This window comes from Grammomys surdaster, unplaced genomic scaffold (assembly GCF_004785775.1).
Source record: "Grammomys surdaster isolate TR1022 unplaced genomic scaffold, NIH_TR_1.0 126313, whole genome shotgun sequence".
Lineage (NCBI taxonomy): Eukaryota > Metazoa > Chordata > Mammalia > Rodentia > Muridae > Grammomys > Grammomys surdaster.
The window spans coordinates 8119125-8138872 of NW_021621113.1; the positions used below are offsets into that span (position 1 = coordinate 8119125).

General features: G+C 44.8%; 1 protein-coding gene across 1 annotated transcript in view; it reads right to left on the reverse strand.

The window, feature by feature from the left end:
- Positions 1-5012: 5012 nt before the first annotated feature.
- Clic4 (chloride intracellular channel 4) overlaps positions 5013-19748 on the reverse strand; it is a 56572-nt gene continuing 41836 nt past the window's right edge. The window contains exons 3-6 of the mRNA XM_028759853.1: positions 17155-17280; positions 14193-14299; positions 9179-9360; positions 5013-8306 (exon numbers count right to left, since the gene is read on the reverse strand). Of these exons, the coding sequence (XP_028615686.1) occupies positions 8142-8306; positions 9179-9360; positions 14193-14299; positions 17155-17280 (580 nt within the window). The 3' untranslated portion in view covers positions 5013-8141. The remainder of the gene's footprint in view (positions 8307-9178; positions 9361-14192; positions 14300-17154; positions 17281-19748) is intronic.

Genomic DNA, 19748 nt, shown 5'->3' on the forward strand with positions numbered 1-19748 from the left:
GCCCCTTTTTGTTTTCCCCCCCCCCCCAGGAGTTTTATTTCTGCCTCCGTGTCATTTACATCTAAACAAAAATCTAGGACTCACAAATGAGGGACGGCAGGCGCTGTTCCTCTTCCTGAGTCTGAGTTAATTTACATAGTGTGATTGGCCATAGTTTTATCCTTTTTTTTTTTTTTTTTCTGTAGAGGATACAACTCTCTTAGTCTCTTCTGTCTCCTTTCTTCAGTCTCAATGGATGTTTACTTAGCAAAGGTAAGCAATTAAACACTTGAGAGAGGCTGGTCTGGAGCAAATTGCTCCAAGGCGGAGAACAACCTCGTTCTGTATGGCTGAAAATACTTCCATTGTGTAGAAGCCACATTTTCTTTATGCACGCCTCTCTTGTTGGACCCCTGGGCTAGCTCTATGGCTGAGCTATTAAGAATAGCACTACAACAAACACTGATGCGGGTGCATCTCTGAGGCTTTTAGACACCTGGAATGGTACAGCTGAGTAGTGGACTAACTCTAGTTTAAGTTTTTTGAGGAACCTCTGTTTTGATTTCCATAGCTGCTGTGCCAGCTTGCATTCCCACCACCCTGAATAAGGGCCACTCCTGCCCACATCCTTGATAGCACTGTCCCTTTTTAAAAGCATGTGGTGTGTTTGTGTGTGTGTATATGAGTCCAGAGCTGCAGGCGGTTGTGAGCCTTCCAGTGTGAAGCCCGGAAGCAAACTGGGATCCCAGCAGGAGGAGTAGGTGCCCTTAACTGCTCAGCGCTTTCTCCAGCCCGGTGAGGCATTTGTTTTCGTGGTGATAGCCATTCTGGATGGGATAAAATGGACTCTCAATAGAGTTGCAATTTGTATCTCCCTGTTAGTTAAGGAGGTTGAACAGTTTTTCAAATATTTATTGGTTATCTCATGTTTCTTCTTTTAGGACTGTATTCAGTTTATTTGCCCACTTATTCATGGATTTTTTAAAAAGATTTATTTATGTACGTGAGTGCACTGTCGCTGTCTTCAGACACACCAGAAGAGGACATCAGATCCCATTACAGATGGTTGTGAGCCACCATGTGGTTCCCGGGAATTGAACTCAGGACCTCTGGAAGAGTAGTCAGCGCTCTTACTCTCTCCAGCCTCTAAACATTGTTTGAGCTTGTGATTGATAGCCATAGATCCCCTTTTAATGATATAAAATTGTGTGCTGATACAGCACCCCACTCTTCCCTAGCCCTCTTTTTATTGAATCCCCCATCTCCCACTGAGTCCTTGTTTCTGATCTATTTCTCCCTTGACTCTTCCCCCACCTCTCACCGAGGATTGAACCCAGGTCCTTGTACATGCAAGACAAAGGCTATACCACTAAGCTGTACTCCCAGCCCTGGATGGTTCATTTTTTAATTCAAATGAATCTAGATTCTAGGGCTGGTGAGATGGCTCAGCGGTTAAGAGCACTGACTGCTCTTCCGGAGGTCATGAGCACATGGTGGCTCACAACTATCCATAATGAGATCTGATGCCCTCATATGAGTGAGTGGGGAGGGGTGGGGGAGCAGAGCCAGCGGGGCTGGAGTAAGAGGGAGAAGGGAAGGAGTGGGGGAGGGGAGGAATCTAGATTCTAGATTTTTAGATTCTAGACATTAATCCCCAGTCAGATGTGATTTGCTTTCATTCTCTAGGCACCTCTCCACTCTAGTGATGATGGCTTTTGCTGTGCAGCAGCTTTTTAATACCACGCACCCCACACATCTATTCTTGCTGTTGCCTCTGGAGTTACTTTTTCAGAAATTCTTCACCTGTGGTGGTTAGTTTTAAATGTCAAATGTCTAGCAATGTTGCTAAAACCTAGACTCACTTGGGAAGAGAGCCTCCATGAGAAATTGTCTAAATCAGGTTAGCTTGTGGACATGTCTGTGGGAGATTGGCCCAGCCTACTGTGGGTGGCACCATTCCTTAGGCTCAGCCCTAAACTATATAAGCATGAAGGCAGATGGCTGAGTAAAAAAGCTGGCAGCACGGCTAGATCCACTTGATGAATTATAACATGGAATTGTAAGCCAAATAAGCCCCTCCTCGCCAAAACACTCTTAGGCAAGGTATTTGCCCACAGCAACGGATATGAAACTAGGACATCATCTGTGCCTAGGTTTTACACGTGTTTTCCCCCTAGCTGGTGTTTCATACCTTACATTGTGGCCTTGATCCATTTTGAACAACTTTTGCACAGGGTGAGAGTTAGGCGTCTAGTTTTGTTCTTCTACATGCAAATATCTAATTTGCCCAACACCACACACACTTTTCTCCAATGTATGTTTTTGACACCTTTGCCAAATATTAGGTAGTAACAGCTATATGAGTTCATTTCTGTTCTATTCCATTGGTCTACGTATCTGAGGCTGTGCCAGTACCATGGTGTTTTTGTTACTGTGGCTCTCCAGCAAAATTTGAGATCAGATATTGTGATACATGAACATTGTTCTGTTTATGATTATTTTGGATTTTTATGGTATTTTGTGTGTGTGTGTGTACCCTGATATCTCTCTATATTAACATGATACGTATCTACACACACATCCTGAGATAGTTTTGTGAGGAATGTTACTGGAGTTACGATGGGGAATGAGTTGAATCTCTTCTGAGAATGAAACCAGAAAAAAAAAATTTCAATAATAGTTTTAAAAACCTAAGTATAAACCTAACCAAAGATAAAAGATCTCTATGAGTCTGTTATAGGAAGAAAATCCTCCCTAGACACCACCACAGGGTATCTTAGATAGACAATCCCTCAGCTCCCATCTCAGGTGATTCCACATTGTGTCAAACGAAGAAAAAAAACAACAAACCAACAGCTGAAGTAGATGATTGGATCTGACTTCCAGTCAGAGTTATTGTGTATTTTTTAAAGCATTAAGACTATTTGCATTTAGGGGTATTATGAGAGATTTGCTACTTGCTGTAATCCTGTTTTTATTCTGGTTGTTTGAATTACTGTTCTTTCTCCTGTTTGCATTGGGGGTCTCTAGCTTTTTGTGTTGGACACCACAGATCCTTTCCTAGCTCTTTGCTTACGCAGCTGCATGAGGTGTATTCTTCAGTATTTTTCCCTGCTCCGAGTTTAGGACTCCTTTAAGTGCTTTCTGCAATGCTGGCTCAGTGGTCATGAACTGCTTTAAGCTGGTGCTTGTCTTGGGATGTCCTCTTGTTCTCTTAGTTTCAAGAGGACTTTGCTGGATGTAGTGATCTTGGCTGGCAGTTCTTTCAGGGCTTGAGATGATGCCGTGTTTCCTGGCTTGCAGGGCAGGTTTCTAGAGCACTAATGCCATTCTGATGCTTCTGTGTACTTTTTCTTACAAATTTTAGTATCATCTATAAGGTGTCATAGTAGGTTCTTCTCTGGTCACATGCACTCGGGTTCTAAATACCCCTTGGGTTTGGATGTCCATTTCTTTCTTTAGATGAGGATTCTCTGCCCCAATTCCATTGAATATTCAAGTGAGCATGTGAGTAAGGTGTGCTCATCCACACATACATCACGGACGGCAAGAGGTAGCTTCTGGGGTCTTTCTCTACCCTCTCTACCATTCATCCATCCATCCATCCATCCATCCATCCATCCATCCATCCATCCATCCATCCATCGAGATGGGGTTTCTTTAACCTGGAGCTTGCTGTTTCTGCTGGACTAACAAGCCTTTGAGCTCCTGGGATCTACCTGTCTCCACCCTCCTCCCCATCCCTGTCCTCCAGGCTGGTGTTACACATGAATTTCCATGACCATGACTTTGACAATCTAACAAGAACCTCGTAAGTAAGCGTATGTCTGATATTTTGCCAAAGGGATGGAAAGGTGGCATAAAGATATACTTGGGACAGACTGGAATTCTGCTTTTATGAAATGGTCCATCTACACAGGCCCCGCAGATTTCTATCCATCTTTTCAATCCTTGGTAGTTCCCTCCACAGAAGAATCACAGGTTTTACCAGATTTGATTTTACGTAGCTAACAATTTAGGATTAGTTTTATCTCCTAAAAGATTCTTTTGAAACAGGTACTTATAGACCCCATTTTTCCTCCATCACCCAGGTTTCCTGAGGAAAGTGGTGTTAGCAGTTTAACTTCTCATCTGCTTAGTACGAATATGTGGCATTTATACTGACCTTTAAAATCTTTCAATTCTTTTTATGTATTCAGACGTTTTGTCTGTATGGGTGTTTGTGCACCATACGCATGCTGGGTGCCCAAGAACGCTAAGAGGATGACAGATCCAATAGGACCAGAATCATAGTTGGTTATGAACCACTTCTTCAGTCTTCTGGTGGGTGCTGGGAGTGCAAACTCAGGTCCTCTGGACCAGTGCCTGAGCCATCTCTGCAGGCCCTGGCTTTTGCTACCTAATGCTATGTGTAGAAATTCAGCTTAACTGTTAAGAATTTGCACATTTAGATTGCACATACGTGTGTGCAAATGCCACGCTTTTAGCACTTCTGCCCATTCCTATGCCTTCCAACCCCACTGTGCCGCTGGGATGACTGCACAGCAGCTGTGACAAGCAGACCATGTCAGCTGTGACAGGACAACTCCTGACTGTCACAAGGTTTCCGAGGCATGGTCTCCTCTCACCTTTTCTGGATGTTTCCGGTGGAGGTTTGTATCTGGTTAAATAAATTGCTGGATGCAGGGCTGGAGAGCGAGCTCAACAGTTAAAACCATATAGTGCTCCTGTCCATGACCACGCCAGGCAGCCTGCCAGTCCAGCTCCAGGGGATCTAATGCCTATTCCTGCTCTCTGCGGACACCTACATGCATGAGCACACGTGTGCATACACCTACATAAAAATAGCTGTTTTAAAAGCTGTTCTGTTTTTGCTATGAGTTTTGGTTTCTACTATTCTCTGCACCAGTTAGGAGTTAGTAAGCATTCCATCTTGCTTTCTTGGAAATGTACTGAATCGAATCTGAAAAGTGGTCTCAGAATAGCTTTATACCAAGTTATGTCCATGAAGAAGGAAAAAAAAAAAAGAATCCTTTGATAGTGAAAATATATTTATTTTTTTTAATATAATAGCTGCCAGCAATATACTGGTGTTGATGTTCCAGAGAGAAGAAAATGCAAGCATTTTGTAATAAGCTTTCATCCCTACCCAAGACATTCTATAAACTGCTCCGAAGCGGTTCGGCATTACGGCTTGGGAGCAAAACTTTTATGGCCTGGGACTTAATGTTTTTTTTCCTTGATAAAATAATCTTAGATCCCCCACTTTGATAATTGTAACAATAAACTTTTAGAAGTCTGTGAACTCCACTAACAAAAGCTCTCTTGCTCTCTCTTCATTGCCAGCTCAAAAAAAACTGCTGAATCCGTTACAACTCGATGAGGTGTGGACCAAAATCTTCATGAAAAAATAATTCTTACTTCTCGTTTTTTCTTATTTCCTAAATGGATTTTTTTAAATATGCAGAAATAAATGCTATCTACATGCAACTCTGAGGAGGTTCTGGAAGTATAACTCAGGAAAAGTATGAATGCCTAAATTCCAGAGCTGATCCGCCTAGTGTACAAGCCAGTCAGAACCTCTTCACGGTAGAAACTGCTCAGGAGGTTAGAGCTAAGAAAGGTAATGTTACTGAGGAAACTGCATTGTATTCAAAGTCTGCATCTATAACAAAAAGGAAGTCATGGTATTAAAACAGCGAGGCTTCCCACGGTTTAATAGTTTCTTAGTATCCACTGGAAAATTGCGAAGACTCCACTCAGAATCCCTGCTCCAAGATGGAGGGCTTATAAAGAAAGAGCAGAGGGAGGAGTCGCTAGTGGCCGCCAGCCCCCAAACTGCATCAGCCGCATGGAAACACTCACATTTTACATTTCAAGAGTGTAAGCCATGATCTCTGCACACACAGAGTACAGAGTGCTTGCTGCGGGCTCTTCCTTCTTAAAGCTTCTGTCCATCTGCCAATCACAAAATCTGTCTGACTTTCTTGATACAAAACTGTGTCTCTCTAGAAAGGAAAACAATTCTGCCTTTGCCAAAACCTAGACAGACTTTCCTTGGATGTCCAGAGACAGCAAGAGCAACCAAGAGGCAGTTTAGGAAGCCAGAGCAGGGGCACCTCACACCCACTAAAGCCTGTCTGCACGCCCTCTGGTGTGCAGAGGAACACGGCTCTTACCCAGGAGCCCTCGCTTGGCCCACTCACAGAAAGAACAGGCACCTCTTCTCTGGAATCTTCAAGACTCAACCCCACCCACGGCCAACTCATCACTAAGCAAAGTTGGGACACTTCCACCCACAGAGACACTGCAGGGTCATTTCCCAGAAGAGAAGAGATGGTGCCTCCTGTTGGAACCAGACATACCACCACCCAGTTTGCACGGTGCAGGGTGCTCACACTCTGATCAGCAATAAGGGTGAAACCTGTGGCCAAGGCATCTCCCTGAGCCACAGGGACCACTGTCAAGATTTCCCTGTCCCCCATGCTAAGCAAATTATTGATAAGTTTTAAAAGAGAGCTGCTTTGAGTCAGAATGCTTCCACAGAGCTGACATTTATTAAGTGTCAGCACACCAAAGGACTAGCATGGCCACCTTAAAGCAGCCAACTTGGGAGTGAGACGTCTGTAAGAAAGAGCACTTCTTGAACATGTGTTTTAAAAAAAAAAATCACCAAAAAACTGTGGCAAAGTGCATGAAGTCACAAGTGGACTCTGGAATACTTTCTACTGAGAAAGGCCATCTTGTTTGGGAGGGGTCGCTGTTTCACAAAGCTCATTCTCCTTTGTTAGACTGCAAACAACTTTTAGCTCAGACTTTGATTTAAAAAAAAATGAGAAAACAAGCAGACACGGTGGCACAAGCCCTAAATCCTAGCTAACATTCAGGAGGCAAATACAGGAGGGCTGCCACAAGTTTGAGGCCAGCTCAGTCTGCCCATCAAGTCCCAGGCCAACCAGGGCTTCAGAGTAACACCCTGTTCTCCAAACAAATGGCAAGAAAAACAGAGGGCTCTTCTTCTGTGCAATGACTGACATTAGGCAAAACTGTGGAAATACACTCTCTATGACAACTACAATTTATCCCAAGAGAAGCGAAGGACCTCTCACTCAGTCTGATGGAGGTGGGACAGGACATGTGGCCTGAGCTTCAAGGGAGTTTAAAATGGCCCAGATGACACATTCTTCACCTCCTCTCCAGAGTAAAGTGTACTTATTAACAAATTCAGCAAATTCTCCCTGAAACTGGTTGTCTTCTGAGTGGCTCACATGCTAGTCTTTGTTGCTCAAAGACAGGAAGATAGGTGGTCACCCAAGAAAGGAGCTTGTTACACAGAGAGAGGCGGGGCTTGGTGCAGCTCAGGAACAGAACCTTGTCAGGCCTGCACAAAGCCCTGGGTTCCATTCCAAGCACCACAAAAACAGAGAAAAGAAAAAGTCTGTCATAATGAAGGCAGCAATACTGCTGTAGATGTATGAGTGGCCCTGGGTGATACCCTCACAGCAGGGAAGGTAGACAGAGGCCCTGCCCAATCTTCTCTTGTCCTTTTGAAAATGTCTACCCAACCCTCAGTCCTTCACTATGTAGTATCGGATGTCACAATTTATACAAATGACACATTTTAGGCAAAATTAAGTGTCTACCAAGAAACCATTGTCTCTACAGAAGCGGTGCTGTCAAACACTCCAGAACAGCGTGTCTGGCACAGTAGTAATCCTGCTAGACTCCTTACGCAATATTAAAACTCCCCCAGTACATAAATATTCCTGCACCGTGCACACAGCAGCGTGGGGTCCGCTGATGCTGCAGGCACTATTCTAACGGCTGAACACTGCACCACAAATTCTGCCATCTACACAGTGAATTGATGTGATGGTCAGGGTTCCAGAGTGACAGCAAACTGTCTCTTGGGTGACTCGCTTGTGGCGAAGTGCCTCCAAACTGGAGGGCAGCAGCTGGGCGGGGCAGCTGGGCTGGGTAGAGGAGTTTAGAATACTGCTCAGGAGTGGGTACTGGAGAGGCCTACTTTGTCTACCCTTAATCCTAGTCTTGAGTAACTGCGTGGTCGTGCAAAATACACTTCTACTTTAGAGGAGGCGGAGCAGTCTGTTAGGAAAGCGGATTCTTGGGGGAATCTGAAGGCATCTCTCTCAAAGTGCTGTCTACTTGGCGAGTCTCTTGGCGACATCGCTGTATGCGATTTCCACCTCCTTGTCGCTGGGACAGGTGTTGGTGAACTCATCCCTGCTGTAGGCGTTCGTCAGGTATCTCCAGATGCCCGTCATTCCTTTAGGAATATCAAAGTTGCGGTATTTTTTGGCCACCACCTGAAATGTAATATAGACCAAGAGTTACATCTTTCTCCGACGTCTCCACATGAGGCATGTCTGACTAGAGAGACTGTATTAACATCTTCCATGGGCAGCTCTTCCCGAGGACTGGAGTTTGGTTCCCAGCAGCCATGTTGGGCAGCCTGTAACTCGGAGGGCAGGCATCCCAGGTCACCACGGTGAGCAAGCTCACACTCAGAGAGCGAGTCACATGTTGCATGTAGACTAGGACTGCACACTACTCCGGGCACCGGAAACACAACAGAGACTATGAAAGCCTGCCTCAGGCACGGGGAGACGGCCGAGTATAATCACTGGACAAATAGTCGTCTAAACACAGACTATTTTGTGTCTGCCTCATCTGCCTGCACCTCTCAAATGCCGGCACTGCATGTACAGCAGCTTCTAAAGCCGTCTTTTCTCATCTTAGATCTTTACTACGCAACAAATGCTCATTGGTAGTGCACTTAGCTTTGTGTCTCACAGAATTAACACTGTGGTCTAGAACACTAGGTCACGGTCACCACACAGAACTGGACAGTGTCAGCCCAGTTCACAATTACCTATTACATCCCTTGGGTTTTAATTCAGCCACAGGAGGAAAAAAAAATCTTGCTCAAGTCTCAATTTTTTCTCCCTGGGACGGTGTCATGCAGCTCGGTCTGGCCTCGAGAGGGAATCCTGGTCTTCCTGCCTCTACCCGACTCCTGAGCGCTAAGATTACATGGTCCTGACACAGCTGACTTTTAAACATGATTTTCTACTTAGTTAGCTCTAGGATACATTTACTGTGCAGACTCTGGTTGGGGTAGAGAATGGCTCTGGTGAGGGAACACTGCTCCTGGTGGCACCGACCCCCAGCGGCCTACCTTGACAATGTGGAGCTTGGGCAGCAGGTTGCAGTCTGCTAATGTCATCTCGTCACCATCCAGAAACCTACGTGTGGAAAATTTGATGTCCTCCATACTGTTCTCGTCGATTTCGTCAGGGAGGGGAGAATTCAGATACTCGTCCAGCTTCTGCAGAGTCTTCAGGAGCCCCCTCTCCAGTGCTGAAACACAGGAGAGCGCCATCAGAGTGGAAGCCCAGCCCTGGGCAGGGTATGTCCCAGTAATGGCGCCAATTTCACTCCTCCCCTCGGCTCCTGAGAACAAGAGCTTGCCTGCATGCTCCTTTGAGCAAGGGCAGACCCAAAGGAGAGTGGTGTCTATCCTGCCAACCAACAAACCCATGTGCGCCATTTGTGCATCTCGCAAGCATGCTGTGGCTCAATCCTACTGATATCTAAGCTGCAATGAGATATGGGGAAAGGCAAGTCTACTAATTCACCACTGGGAGAAATTCTTCCAAGACAGAAAGCATAGCCCCACTCATGAAGAAATGTGTCAAGAGGCACCAGTGCTTGTGCAGACAACCTAAACGGAAAGCCTGGGGCCCTGGGCTCTTGGTCTGCCTTGCCCAGTCACTGTCGCAGGATCAACTGGCACCAATCTCCCTAAAAGCTAGGTGGACTGAGATGACTGTCATGACTCAAACTTGGACTGTGCCAGTTATGTGCAGCTGGGAAGACAAGGCCAGTAAGCCTTAGGAGGGAGCAGGGACAGTATAGAAAGAACACAGACAACAGCAGCTCTCTGTGGAACTCCCTCTGTAGAGCAGACTGGCCTTCAACTCAGAGATCCACCTGCCTCTACCTCCCAAGTGCTGGGATCTTAAGAGAATCCTAAGACTGAATAAAAACCAGTGAAAAGCAGTTATAATTTATGTTAACCATCATTTTTTAAATGTTTTAAATTTTTTTTTTTTTTTTTTTTGGTTTTTCGAGACAGGGTTTCTCTGTGTAGCCCTGGCTGTCCTGGAACTCCCTCTGTAGACCAGGCTGGCCTCGAACTCAGAAATCCGCCTGCCTCTGCCTCCCAAGTGCTGGGATTAAAGGCATGCGCCACCACTGCCCGGCATGTTTTAAATTTTTATTTTTATTCCATGTATATAGGTGTTCTGCCTACATGTGTGTCTGTATACCATGTGTGTACTGGACATCCTGAGACTGGAGTTAAAGAGTTCTGAGCTGTGATGTGGGTGCTAGGGATTGAATCTCTGTCCTCTGAAAGAACAACCAGTGTTCTTAGCTGCGAGCCATCTCTCCGGCCCCTATGTTAATCATTATTGATAATTTATGTATCATTGTAAGGTATGACTAATGAAAAAAAGACACAGGCACAGGAGGCTCCAAAATAGTGCTAGCAATGAAAGGAACAGAGTTGTAAAGTTTAGCACAGGCAAAGGTGTTTGTCATAAGGATAAGGAGACACCAAGACTAACCACTGGGGGGCAGCAGCAGGTCACCAGAGAGTCATCTGCCTGGAAGTTAGGAGGATTGTTACTCTCCTATCTCTAAGAAGCTATTCAAAAAACAAACAAACAAAACAAAAAGGCAGTATAGTACACATAGCTTAAAATTAATCATATTAAAATAAAAAATAATATTTTTGGCCTATGAAAATATGGAAATGAACACCTTGTAGTTAGTGGAAATACAAACTGGTACAGACTTTGAAATTTTGGTAAAAAATGCTAGAGGTGGTGGCACGGGGCTGGGATCTACACCCAGCAGAGCTGAGGGCCTCCTGAGAGCTGAAGGTTTGCACTTCTCCTTACCCTTTGAGACAGTAAGACGGCTTCTCAAAGGGTGAAGAAAGGTGCAAACCTTCCATGACCTGTCTGTAATCTAGCTCAAGGGCAGTACCTGATAGCATGGTCAAAGAGGCCAGCTACAAGGTCCAACAACTGAAAAATGGCAAATAAAATTCCTATTAAATAAGGACCATTTATAAAGCCTGAGCAGACTTGTTTTGACATGGAAGGACGTGAGGGATGTGGGGGTACCCAGGCGATTGCTCTGTGGCCAGCCATGTCTGGAATGCACCGTCATCTCCTCTTGCTCGACCCCCGGAGTGCTGGGATCACGGTGGCAGAAGCATTTATAACGCACAATAACATGAACGTGCACCACACCACACGCTTTATATAAAACGACTCCCAGTCCCCTTGGATCTGTTACTGAATTACATACTGAAAGGATACTGAATTTATTCCCCAACTGTACGTCAGGGAGGATCGGAGACACAATGGGACCCTATACTCATGAACTCACAGCAGCTGGGGTCACCTGCACAAGGCCAAACCAGTCAGCATTCCAGCACGGGAACGGGGAGACTCATGAACCTCCATCCTTGGCTGAGGAACTACTGACAATTGACGGCTTCTGGGGGAGGGAGAATCAGTTTTCTTTGAAGGTGTGGCTCCTGGTAGGCTTCCATACTCCAGTAGATAATCCCACACTCAGGAAGATATGAACAGCAAATTGTAAACAGTGGGCCATTAAAAAAAAAAATGAAGTTGAAAGAGTGGGGAGATGGGGTGAATCTGAAAGACGGGGAGATGGAGGTGAATCTGGTGGAGTCAGTGGGAGGAGGGGAGTGAACAGGATCAAAGTACATTGTGTGCATGTGTGATAGTCTCAAAGAACAAAAAGATCCTATCTTTTAAAAATTATCCCTGTAAACCTTAGCTTTTCCAATAAGCATAACTTGCTCGATTATATAATTTGAATGGGCAGATTCAAGGCAGAAGCGTTAACTGTGTAGAAACATCCCTGTGGTTAAAACACATACCCAGCTGAGCTAGGAGAGCTCATTGTTAGAGCCCTTGGCTAGTATGTGAGAAGCTCTGGGTCCTCCCATCCCCAGAGCGGATCATGTGGAGAATTTAATTTTGAGATAAGGTCTCCATCACCCGAGCTGGCTATTGCCCAGTGGTGGTGGAATTAAATATGTGCACCACGTGCCTGGTTCATTTCTCTTAGTGCTTAGGTTACATAAATCTACTCCTGCCAACTTGTACCTGTTACCAAAAGATCAATCGATTGATCTGTCTATCCTATCATTTATCTATCACCTATCATCTCTCTCTCCTCCCTCATTTCCCTAAATCCTAGTGGTTTACACTGTACTTCAATCTAAGCACGGGCCCTGACCCACAGTCATGTGGCTAAGGCTACTGCATCTAGACATCTAAGTCCTTAGAAATGGGCTCTAAGTAAGGGTCATTAAGTATTCAAATATATTGGATTTTATAACATATACTAGGCTGGTATAAACTGTGGTTATGAGTGTTGGGAGGTACAGCCCTGCTACCTAGGGCTTATGGAAAATATGCAATTGCTCAACACATGGTAAGAGAACTGCAGTGTGCATGACACACACACACACACATACACACATACACACACACACACACACACGGAACGGACAAGCAATCAGCTCAAATTTGATTTAAAAGTGTTTTCTAAAGTCTCGGGGTAGTGACAGGCCCTTGAGGGGAAAAAAGAACCTTGGCAACTAGACTTCCTATTTACCCACAGACACTGAATACAAAGCCTTCCACGTCATGTATTTGCTGTGCCCCTTACTGGTACAGCACTGTAACAACAGTGGGCGTAGGTGGCCACTTAAGGCAGTAACAACTTGACAGATAAAAAATAGAATACAAAGTTACACTTAAGTGAGTCACATTTCCTCCCCCAGCCTTCACTCCCAAGGCAAAGGACAACCCATTTACTCTCCTCCCCAGCACATAGTAAAAGAAACTCAAGCCAACAACTCTCCAGGCCTCAAATACTGCACACAGAAATAAAAACATTATGACCGAGAGAGCACAAAGGCTGGTCAGCTAGCAGGCCTGGGTATAAAAGCCGGCTTTGTGAGCATGGGCCGGGCAAGCAGGCAACCCAGACACTCTGGGAAGCAGGGCTCCAATCTAACGTTTGCTTAGGGTATAAATTGCTTGGGTAGAACATTAGTCAGGAAAACGACCAATTACTCAAGAAAATTACTTCTAAACCAAGGCAGCCACAGAACACATAAAAATAGGTGTATGCTAGGCCTGGGCACTAAAACAGTCCCTTTCCCCTTCACTGAATAAAAACATTCCAGAAACCAAGAGCAAAGACATGGAAATCCCACAGTGAATTATGAAACACTATAACCTTAAACCAGATATTAGGAAGGAGGAGCCATAGCTGGAGACTGAACTGACAGGAAGTCAGTCCGCGCTCCAGTCTTAGCTCTGCTGCTGTTAACAGTGCCGGTGCCCATCCCTTGGGCTAGTCCACAGGCACCTGGCCCAAGCGACCACCCTGCCTCCAACCACAGCAGACTCCAAATATTTTTAGGGTGCCGATCTTTGTTTCTTTTTGTCACTGTTCTAACTTTTGGGGTTTGGAGTATATACTTGATTTTTTTTTTATAGTTTCGTGTAGTCCAGGTTGGCCTCACACTATCTTTTAACTAAAACAAACAAACTGTATCTGCACTACTAAACTCTCCCGAAACAAAAACTCTAGTATTTTGATGTAAAAAAATCTGAAGAGTTCGGAGTCTAATCACCCTCTGAAGACCACTCCAAAATTCTTCACTAAGAGTAATTAGCAAACAGACATCACAAAAGATGGGAGCTAACTTTAGGCTGCCAGCACCCCATAATAACCAAGAGATTTAGTGATCAATTCATCAAATCCATCTACTTGAGCCCCCACCACAGCCATCCACCCACCACTCTGAAGGTCCTCAGCTCGAGAACTCAATGCCTCCATCACATGCCTGCCCTGAAGCAAAAGCTGGAGGAGCAGCAGCTTAACCACTTACTCAGGGTCTCCTCGATCTCCTGACTGACAGCTCAGACACTTAAAGGAAAGGCTGAACTTCGCCCGTTCCCTTAAAGTCTTCACAGCAGCTCAAACTGTTGCCTGGGTTTTTGTTTCCTTTTGCTTTCTGTTGGGACAACCCAATTGTTATTATTACTATTATTGTTTTTTTTTTTTACCTTCATTAGCCTCTGGTCTTGAGTTCTTGATGTAAGCAGAGAATTTGGCAAAGATGTCCATTCCAGCAGTGTTTGACTCTGGGTGTTTTGGTGAAAGCTTTAAGTACCTAAATAGAAAACATAAAACTGGGTTACAGATCCTTCCAGGACATCAGCTGAAGTTTTATCCCCAGCAAACCTCTATGCTGGCTACAGACATCTTTGAACGGTTACCAATCTAAGAAACACCACCATCTGTTTTCTATGGCACCTTTGAAATGTTTTCCCCCTTAGGAAACAAAGTTCTGCATGGTGCTTTTGTTCACATATTAATATTCTTGGCAATCCAAGGACATCCACTCCCACCTCCATTTCACGACCAGAATGCTAAGGAAATGGTGGCTTGTCAAGGGATGGAATGTACTCCATCCTCACGTCCACCATGGCAACCATTAGTGCAAGGAGGCTATCAGAAGACAACTGTAAAAGAGCTGCAGAGATATAACGCTCTAGTCTCAGCACCAGAGGACACAGCTCTCACAGCTGGCTGCTTAGTATGCAGGCACCGACCTGAGCCAGTGCAGCAGTGTGGGGGAACCAGACAGCAGAAGAGCCTGGGCTGGTCAAGCATCTTGATCATCCAAAGCCGGCTGAGGACAGAAACAGGAGGAGGAAGGCCACTCACTTGGCTGGTGGGCCAACCAGTGCCAGGCTTTTCCCACTCCCTATGTGCTAAATAGGCTGGAGTATATTTAGGACACAGTGCTGTGTGATAGATAAATAGGACCTCAGACATCCTACTGAATCCTCTTCTGTGTTGTGATCAAGTTTTCAACTTAAGAAAGATGGGACACACCAGCTTGAAAGAGGTAAAATTTCACACTAAACTACTTATTTCAACTTATTTGGGAAGATGCTGCCTGGTCTATTTCCCTTAAATTAAAATGGAGATGAAACAAAATTTGAAGGTCTTAAACTGTATTACAACATATTCTTTTACTCTGTTGTGAAACAAGGACACGCACAGGTGGACACGGACAGACAGACAGACAGACACACACACACACTGATACATATTCCAGGCTGATTTCAAACTCACCCCTCCTACCCTCGCCTTCTGAGTGCTAGAATCAGAGTAGCTCATTTACATTTCTCCCGCTTGCTGTTGTGAATTCAGAAAAGAGCTATCTTCTAAAACCCTCAAGCAAGTGTTCTTTTCAATGGGTCCACCTAGTCTCCAACTTCTCAGGTCTTAACCTGAGAAATGTCTCCCATTAACATCAGTTAGACCAAGTGTCTCAATGAACAAGACGGCAAGTTTATCTGAATCACGGATGTGTGTGGAACGCTCTTCCTAGCTGGAGCACTCTGCACCACCTGAGTGGACAGCTAATCCCAAGGCCAGCACCTCTGGATTGTCCCTCACTCTGAAAACAATTGGCTTGAAGTTTAGTGTTCCCAATGCACTCACAAATTACTGTGCTAAATGACTCCCAGCAGGGATGAGAGTGCACACTGATCTCTGTGTTTATGAGGCTGGAGGGTCGCTCATCCCACATGGCGCCCACCTGGGGGGGGGGGGGACGACACACTGACGCCTGTCCCTTTCTATCTTATCCTGTCACCTCTAGTAACAAAGCACAGTTCTGGTAAAACCTCAGGTCTGGTGGCTGAGAGACAGCTAGTAATTAAGAGCACTTGCCACTCTTTACACAAGAGGACATGGTTTCAGTTCCTGGCACCCATGTGTGGAGGCATTCAAAGCCACCTGTAACTCCAGTGCCAGGGGGACCGACACCTCCCTCTGACCACCACAGGCTCCTGCACACACAGGAGTACAAAGGACACACATCTAGATGCATTAAATGAAATTTATTTATTTATTTATTTATTTATTTATTTATTTATTTATTTTGGTTTTTTGAAACAGGGTTTCTCTATGTAGTCCTGGCTGTCCTGGAACTCACTCTGTAGACCAGGCTGGCCTCGAACTCAGAAATCCGCCTGCCTCTGCCTCCTGAGTGCTGGATTTAAGGTGTGCACCACCACTGCCCAGCTACTGCTGTGCTTTTTTGAGAGTAGGGGCTAAGCCTCAGTTCCTGACTTCCTGATCCATGCTGTTCTGCTGTCTCACAGCTGCACAGAAGACGGATTGAGAGTGGATGTGGGAGGGGTCAGTGGAGAGATGGAGGGTGCTAAGCAACTCTAGGACCATCTGACCCAGTAATCCCACTGCTGGGAAACTCATCTGGACATGAAGAGGACAAGTAAAATCAACTGGCAAGAAAGCGTGGGTCAGAAAAAAACAAACCACACTTTTGGAATTAAGAGATATCTCACAGTCGAGAGCATTGGCTGCTCTTCCAAGAGTACTGAGTTCAGTTCCCGACACACACACGTTGCCTCACAACTGTCTATAATGGAATCTGATGCCATCTGGTGTGCAGGCATACATGTAGACAAAACACTCAAATACATAAAACGCACAAATAAATACTTCCTTAATAAAAGAAATACATTTAAATTAAGATGGAAAAACCTAAGAGAAAACTAATAATGCTTTAAAAATGAAAGTTGACTATAAACCCTCTCTATCTGCAGTTTTAATTACCATTACCGTGCATACGGGACTTGAACGTTTGGAATGACTTAAGGATTCCCGGACAACTGCTTCAGAAAGCTCCCTTCAAAACCAATCAAGAGCACATCTCAGCGCTGGTAGCACCACACAATCCATCTTGACTTCCCAACTGGAGACCTGTCTTGCTCACCAGTAGCTGGATTAGCCGGATCCCAGCCTTTCGTAGGATGGCTAAGCTCAAAGTCCATTTTGACACTGATTAAAGCATTAACCTAACAAGCGTGTCCTGGTAATTCCAATCGATGCTGTGAGAATTTAAAGACCCACAGGAAAAAAGTGTCTGGAAACTAGTAAGCCAAAGCGTCAAAGCACGGCAGCGTGTCCACACACTCGGATACTCACTTGGGTGGGCACAGGACTTCTTCAAGAAATTCCTCAATCTTATTTACATCCGTTTTGACTTCGCTGTTGAAGGTTATAAACGGAGGGTGGGTCCCCGGAGCCAAGTTCTGCAGGTCTGCAGGCTTCCTGTTAGGCAAAGCAGTAGTGAGATGAGATCACTATTCACTCTAAAAAGGCAGCAGCAAGTTCTCAGTGGCTCAAACTCTTAAAGTCTGTAAGAATGAGCAAGGCCCCGTGTCTGCTCACAACATACAGGAGCTGTATGTACAGCCACACAATGAGCAGCAGCCACACACACAGCACAAACTGTGTCCTAAGACAATTAGGAGTAACTAATTTATCAACCAAAAGACAAATCCTTCATCCTTGGGCTTGGAAGGAAGACCCAGCGGTTAAGAACGTGTATGGCTTTCAGAGGACCCAAGTTTAGCTCCCAGCACCCACAGAGGGCAACGACAGCCGCCTGAAAGACACAGAAGATCTCACACCCCATTCTTGCCTCCGTCCATGCTAGCATGCAAATACAAAATGGATAAAATATTCATGGATATGTAAGAAAGGCCTACGCTTTTGTAAGGATTTGTCCAAATTGAGTCATCCAAAGATTAAGTAAAGCCAGGAATGGTAACATACCCCTTTGCTCTTAGAGCAGGTCTTGGTTTGAGGCTAGCCTGGTCTACAGTTAGATCAAAGCCAATTAAGGGTATAGAGACCCTTAATTAAACATAGATGAAGTAGATATAGGTCCAAAGAATTGTGCAAAGGGGAGGAGAGGTTGGAGAAAGTCTCAGTGGTTAAGAGCACTGGCTGCTCTTCTAGGACACTTGGGTTTGAATTCTAGTACCCACACGGAGCTTAGAACCAGTTAACTCCAGTCCAAGGGGATCCACGGCCTCTGCACAGACATACACGCAGACAAAACACCCATTTGTGTAAAATGAAAATAAAATCTAAAAAGAAAAAGTAATTGGCAAGAAGCAACTGGGGAGTGGTGGCACACCTGCAATCCCAGTACTCAAGAAGCTAAGGCAGGAGGATTGTAGGTTCCACTCCTGGTCCGCCCATCTGGGTAACGCTCAAAGAACAAAGAGCCTGTCAAAGCGGACTGTCTCAAAAGCAAGTAAGAAACAGACAGAGCAAGTGAGTACACAGAAAATGTCAAATATACAAATACTAAAGAAATTCAAGGGGCTGGAGAGATGGCTCAGCAGTTAAGAGCACTGACTGCTCTTTCAGAGGTCCTGAGTTCAATTCCCAGCAACCACATGGTGGCTCACAACCATCCGTAATTATCTAACGCCCTCTTCTGGTGTGTCTGAAGACAGTTACAGTGCACTCATACATAAAATAAGTAAAAAAAATTTTTTAAAAAAAGGAAATTCAAAAGGCAATGAGGACACTTTCTACTAGGAAAAGTTGAAAATACCATAAAAATTTGAGAAAGATGGTTAATGTTGATAGTTATAATCAACAGCAAAGAGTGTTGGCTCCTGACTGTAGAGAAAGCCACTGACATTAATAATACCAATAAACAACCAAGTCGAGGACCCTTTGCTTTGTAGTCCTTGTTTAAAAATTCATCCAGGCTAGAGCCGTGGCTCAGAGGTTGAGAGCACATGCTGCTCACTCTCCCAGGACCTGAGTTTAGTTCCTAGCACCCGAATGGGGTGGCTCACAACCACTTGTCACTCCAGCTCAAAGGAGCTGATGCCTCTTGCTAGGCTACTGCACACATGTGCATACACTCACTCACAAACACACATACACACTATTAAGAGCACTAACTGTTCTTCCTAAGGTCCCGAGTCCAATTTCCAACACCCACATGGCAGCTCACAACTGTGTGTGACTCCAGGCCCATGGGCTCTGAGTCCACCATAGAGACATGTAAGCAGGCAAAGCACCAATACACATAAAGAAAAATCATTAAAAAGCCTTAGCTACTTTAAAATATTTCAGAAAAGCAGCTAAGAATGGAACAGCATGAAAATGATAAATTCTATGACTGAGCAAGAGGTGTGAACAAGGTCTCGTATAGGTCAAGCTGGCCCCAAATTCACTGTGTTCAAATTCACTTGAACCTAGATCCAAGCTGGCATTGAGCTTTTAATACTCTTGCCGCAGCCTCCCTAGTATGGGTTACAGGTATGAGCTACCTACAGTAGCTGGCTAATTCCATTCTGATATGTTTGAAACTTTTCATAATTAAAAAAGTAAACACTAACCTTAAAAAAAAAAAAGCACCTAACAACACACCTTCAGAGAGCTTCCTACCAACCCCGGCGTGCCCACAGCTATTTATATTACTTTTTAATTAGCCGGCCTGCCTGCCCTCTTCTTTCCTTCCAGACCACAAATGCAAAGAATTTGAATTTAAAATATCTTTAAGTTTATCACAAAGGAGAGAATTACTTTGACATTAAAAAGGATTCACAAAAAAATAGACCCTGCGCACTACAATTAGTCCTGCTATATTCATTTCCCCAGGTCCCATCCATCCATCCATCCATCCATCCATCCATCCATCCATTCACCCATCCATCCACCCACCCACCCATCCATCCATCCACTCATCCATCCATCCACCCATCCAC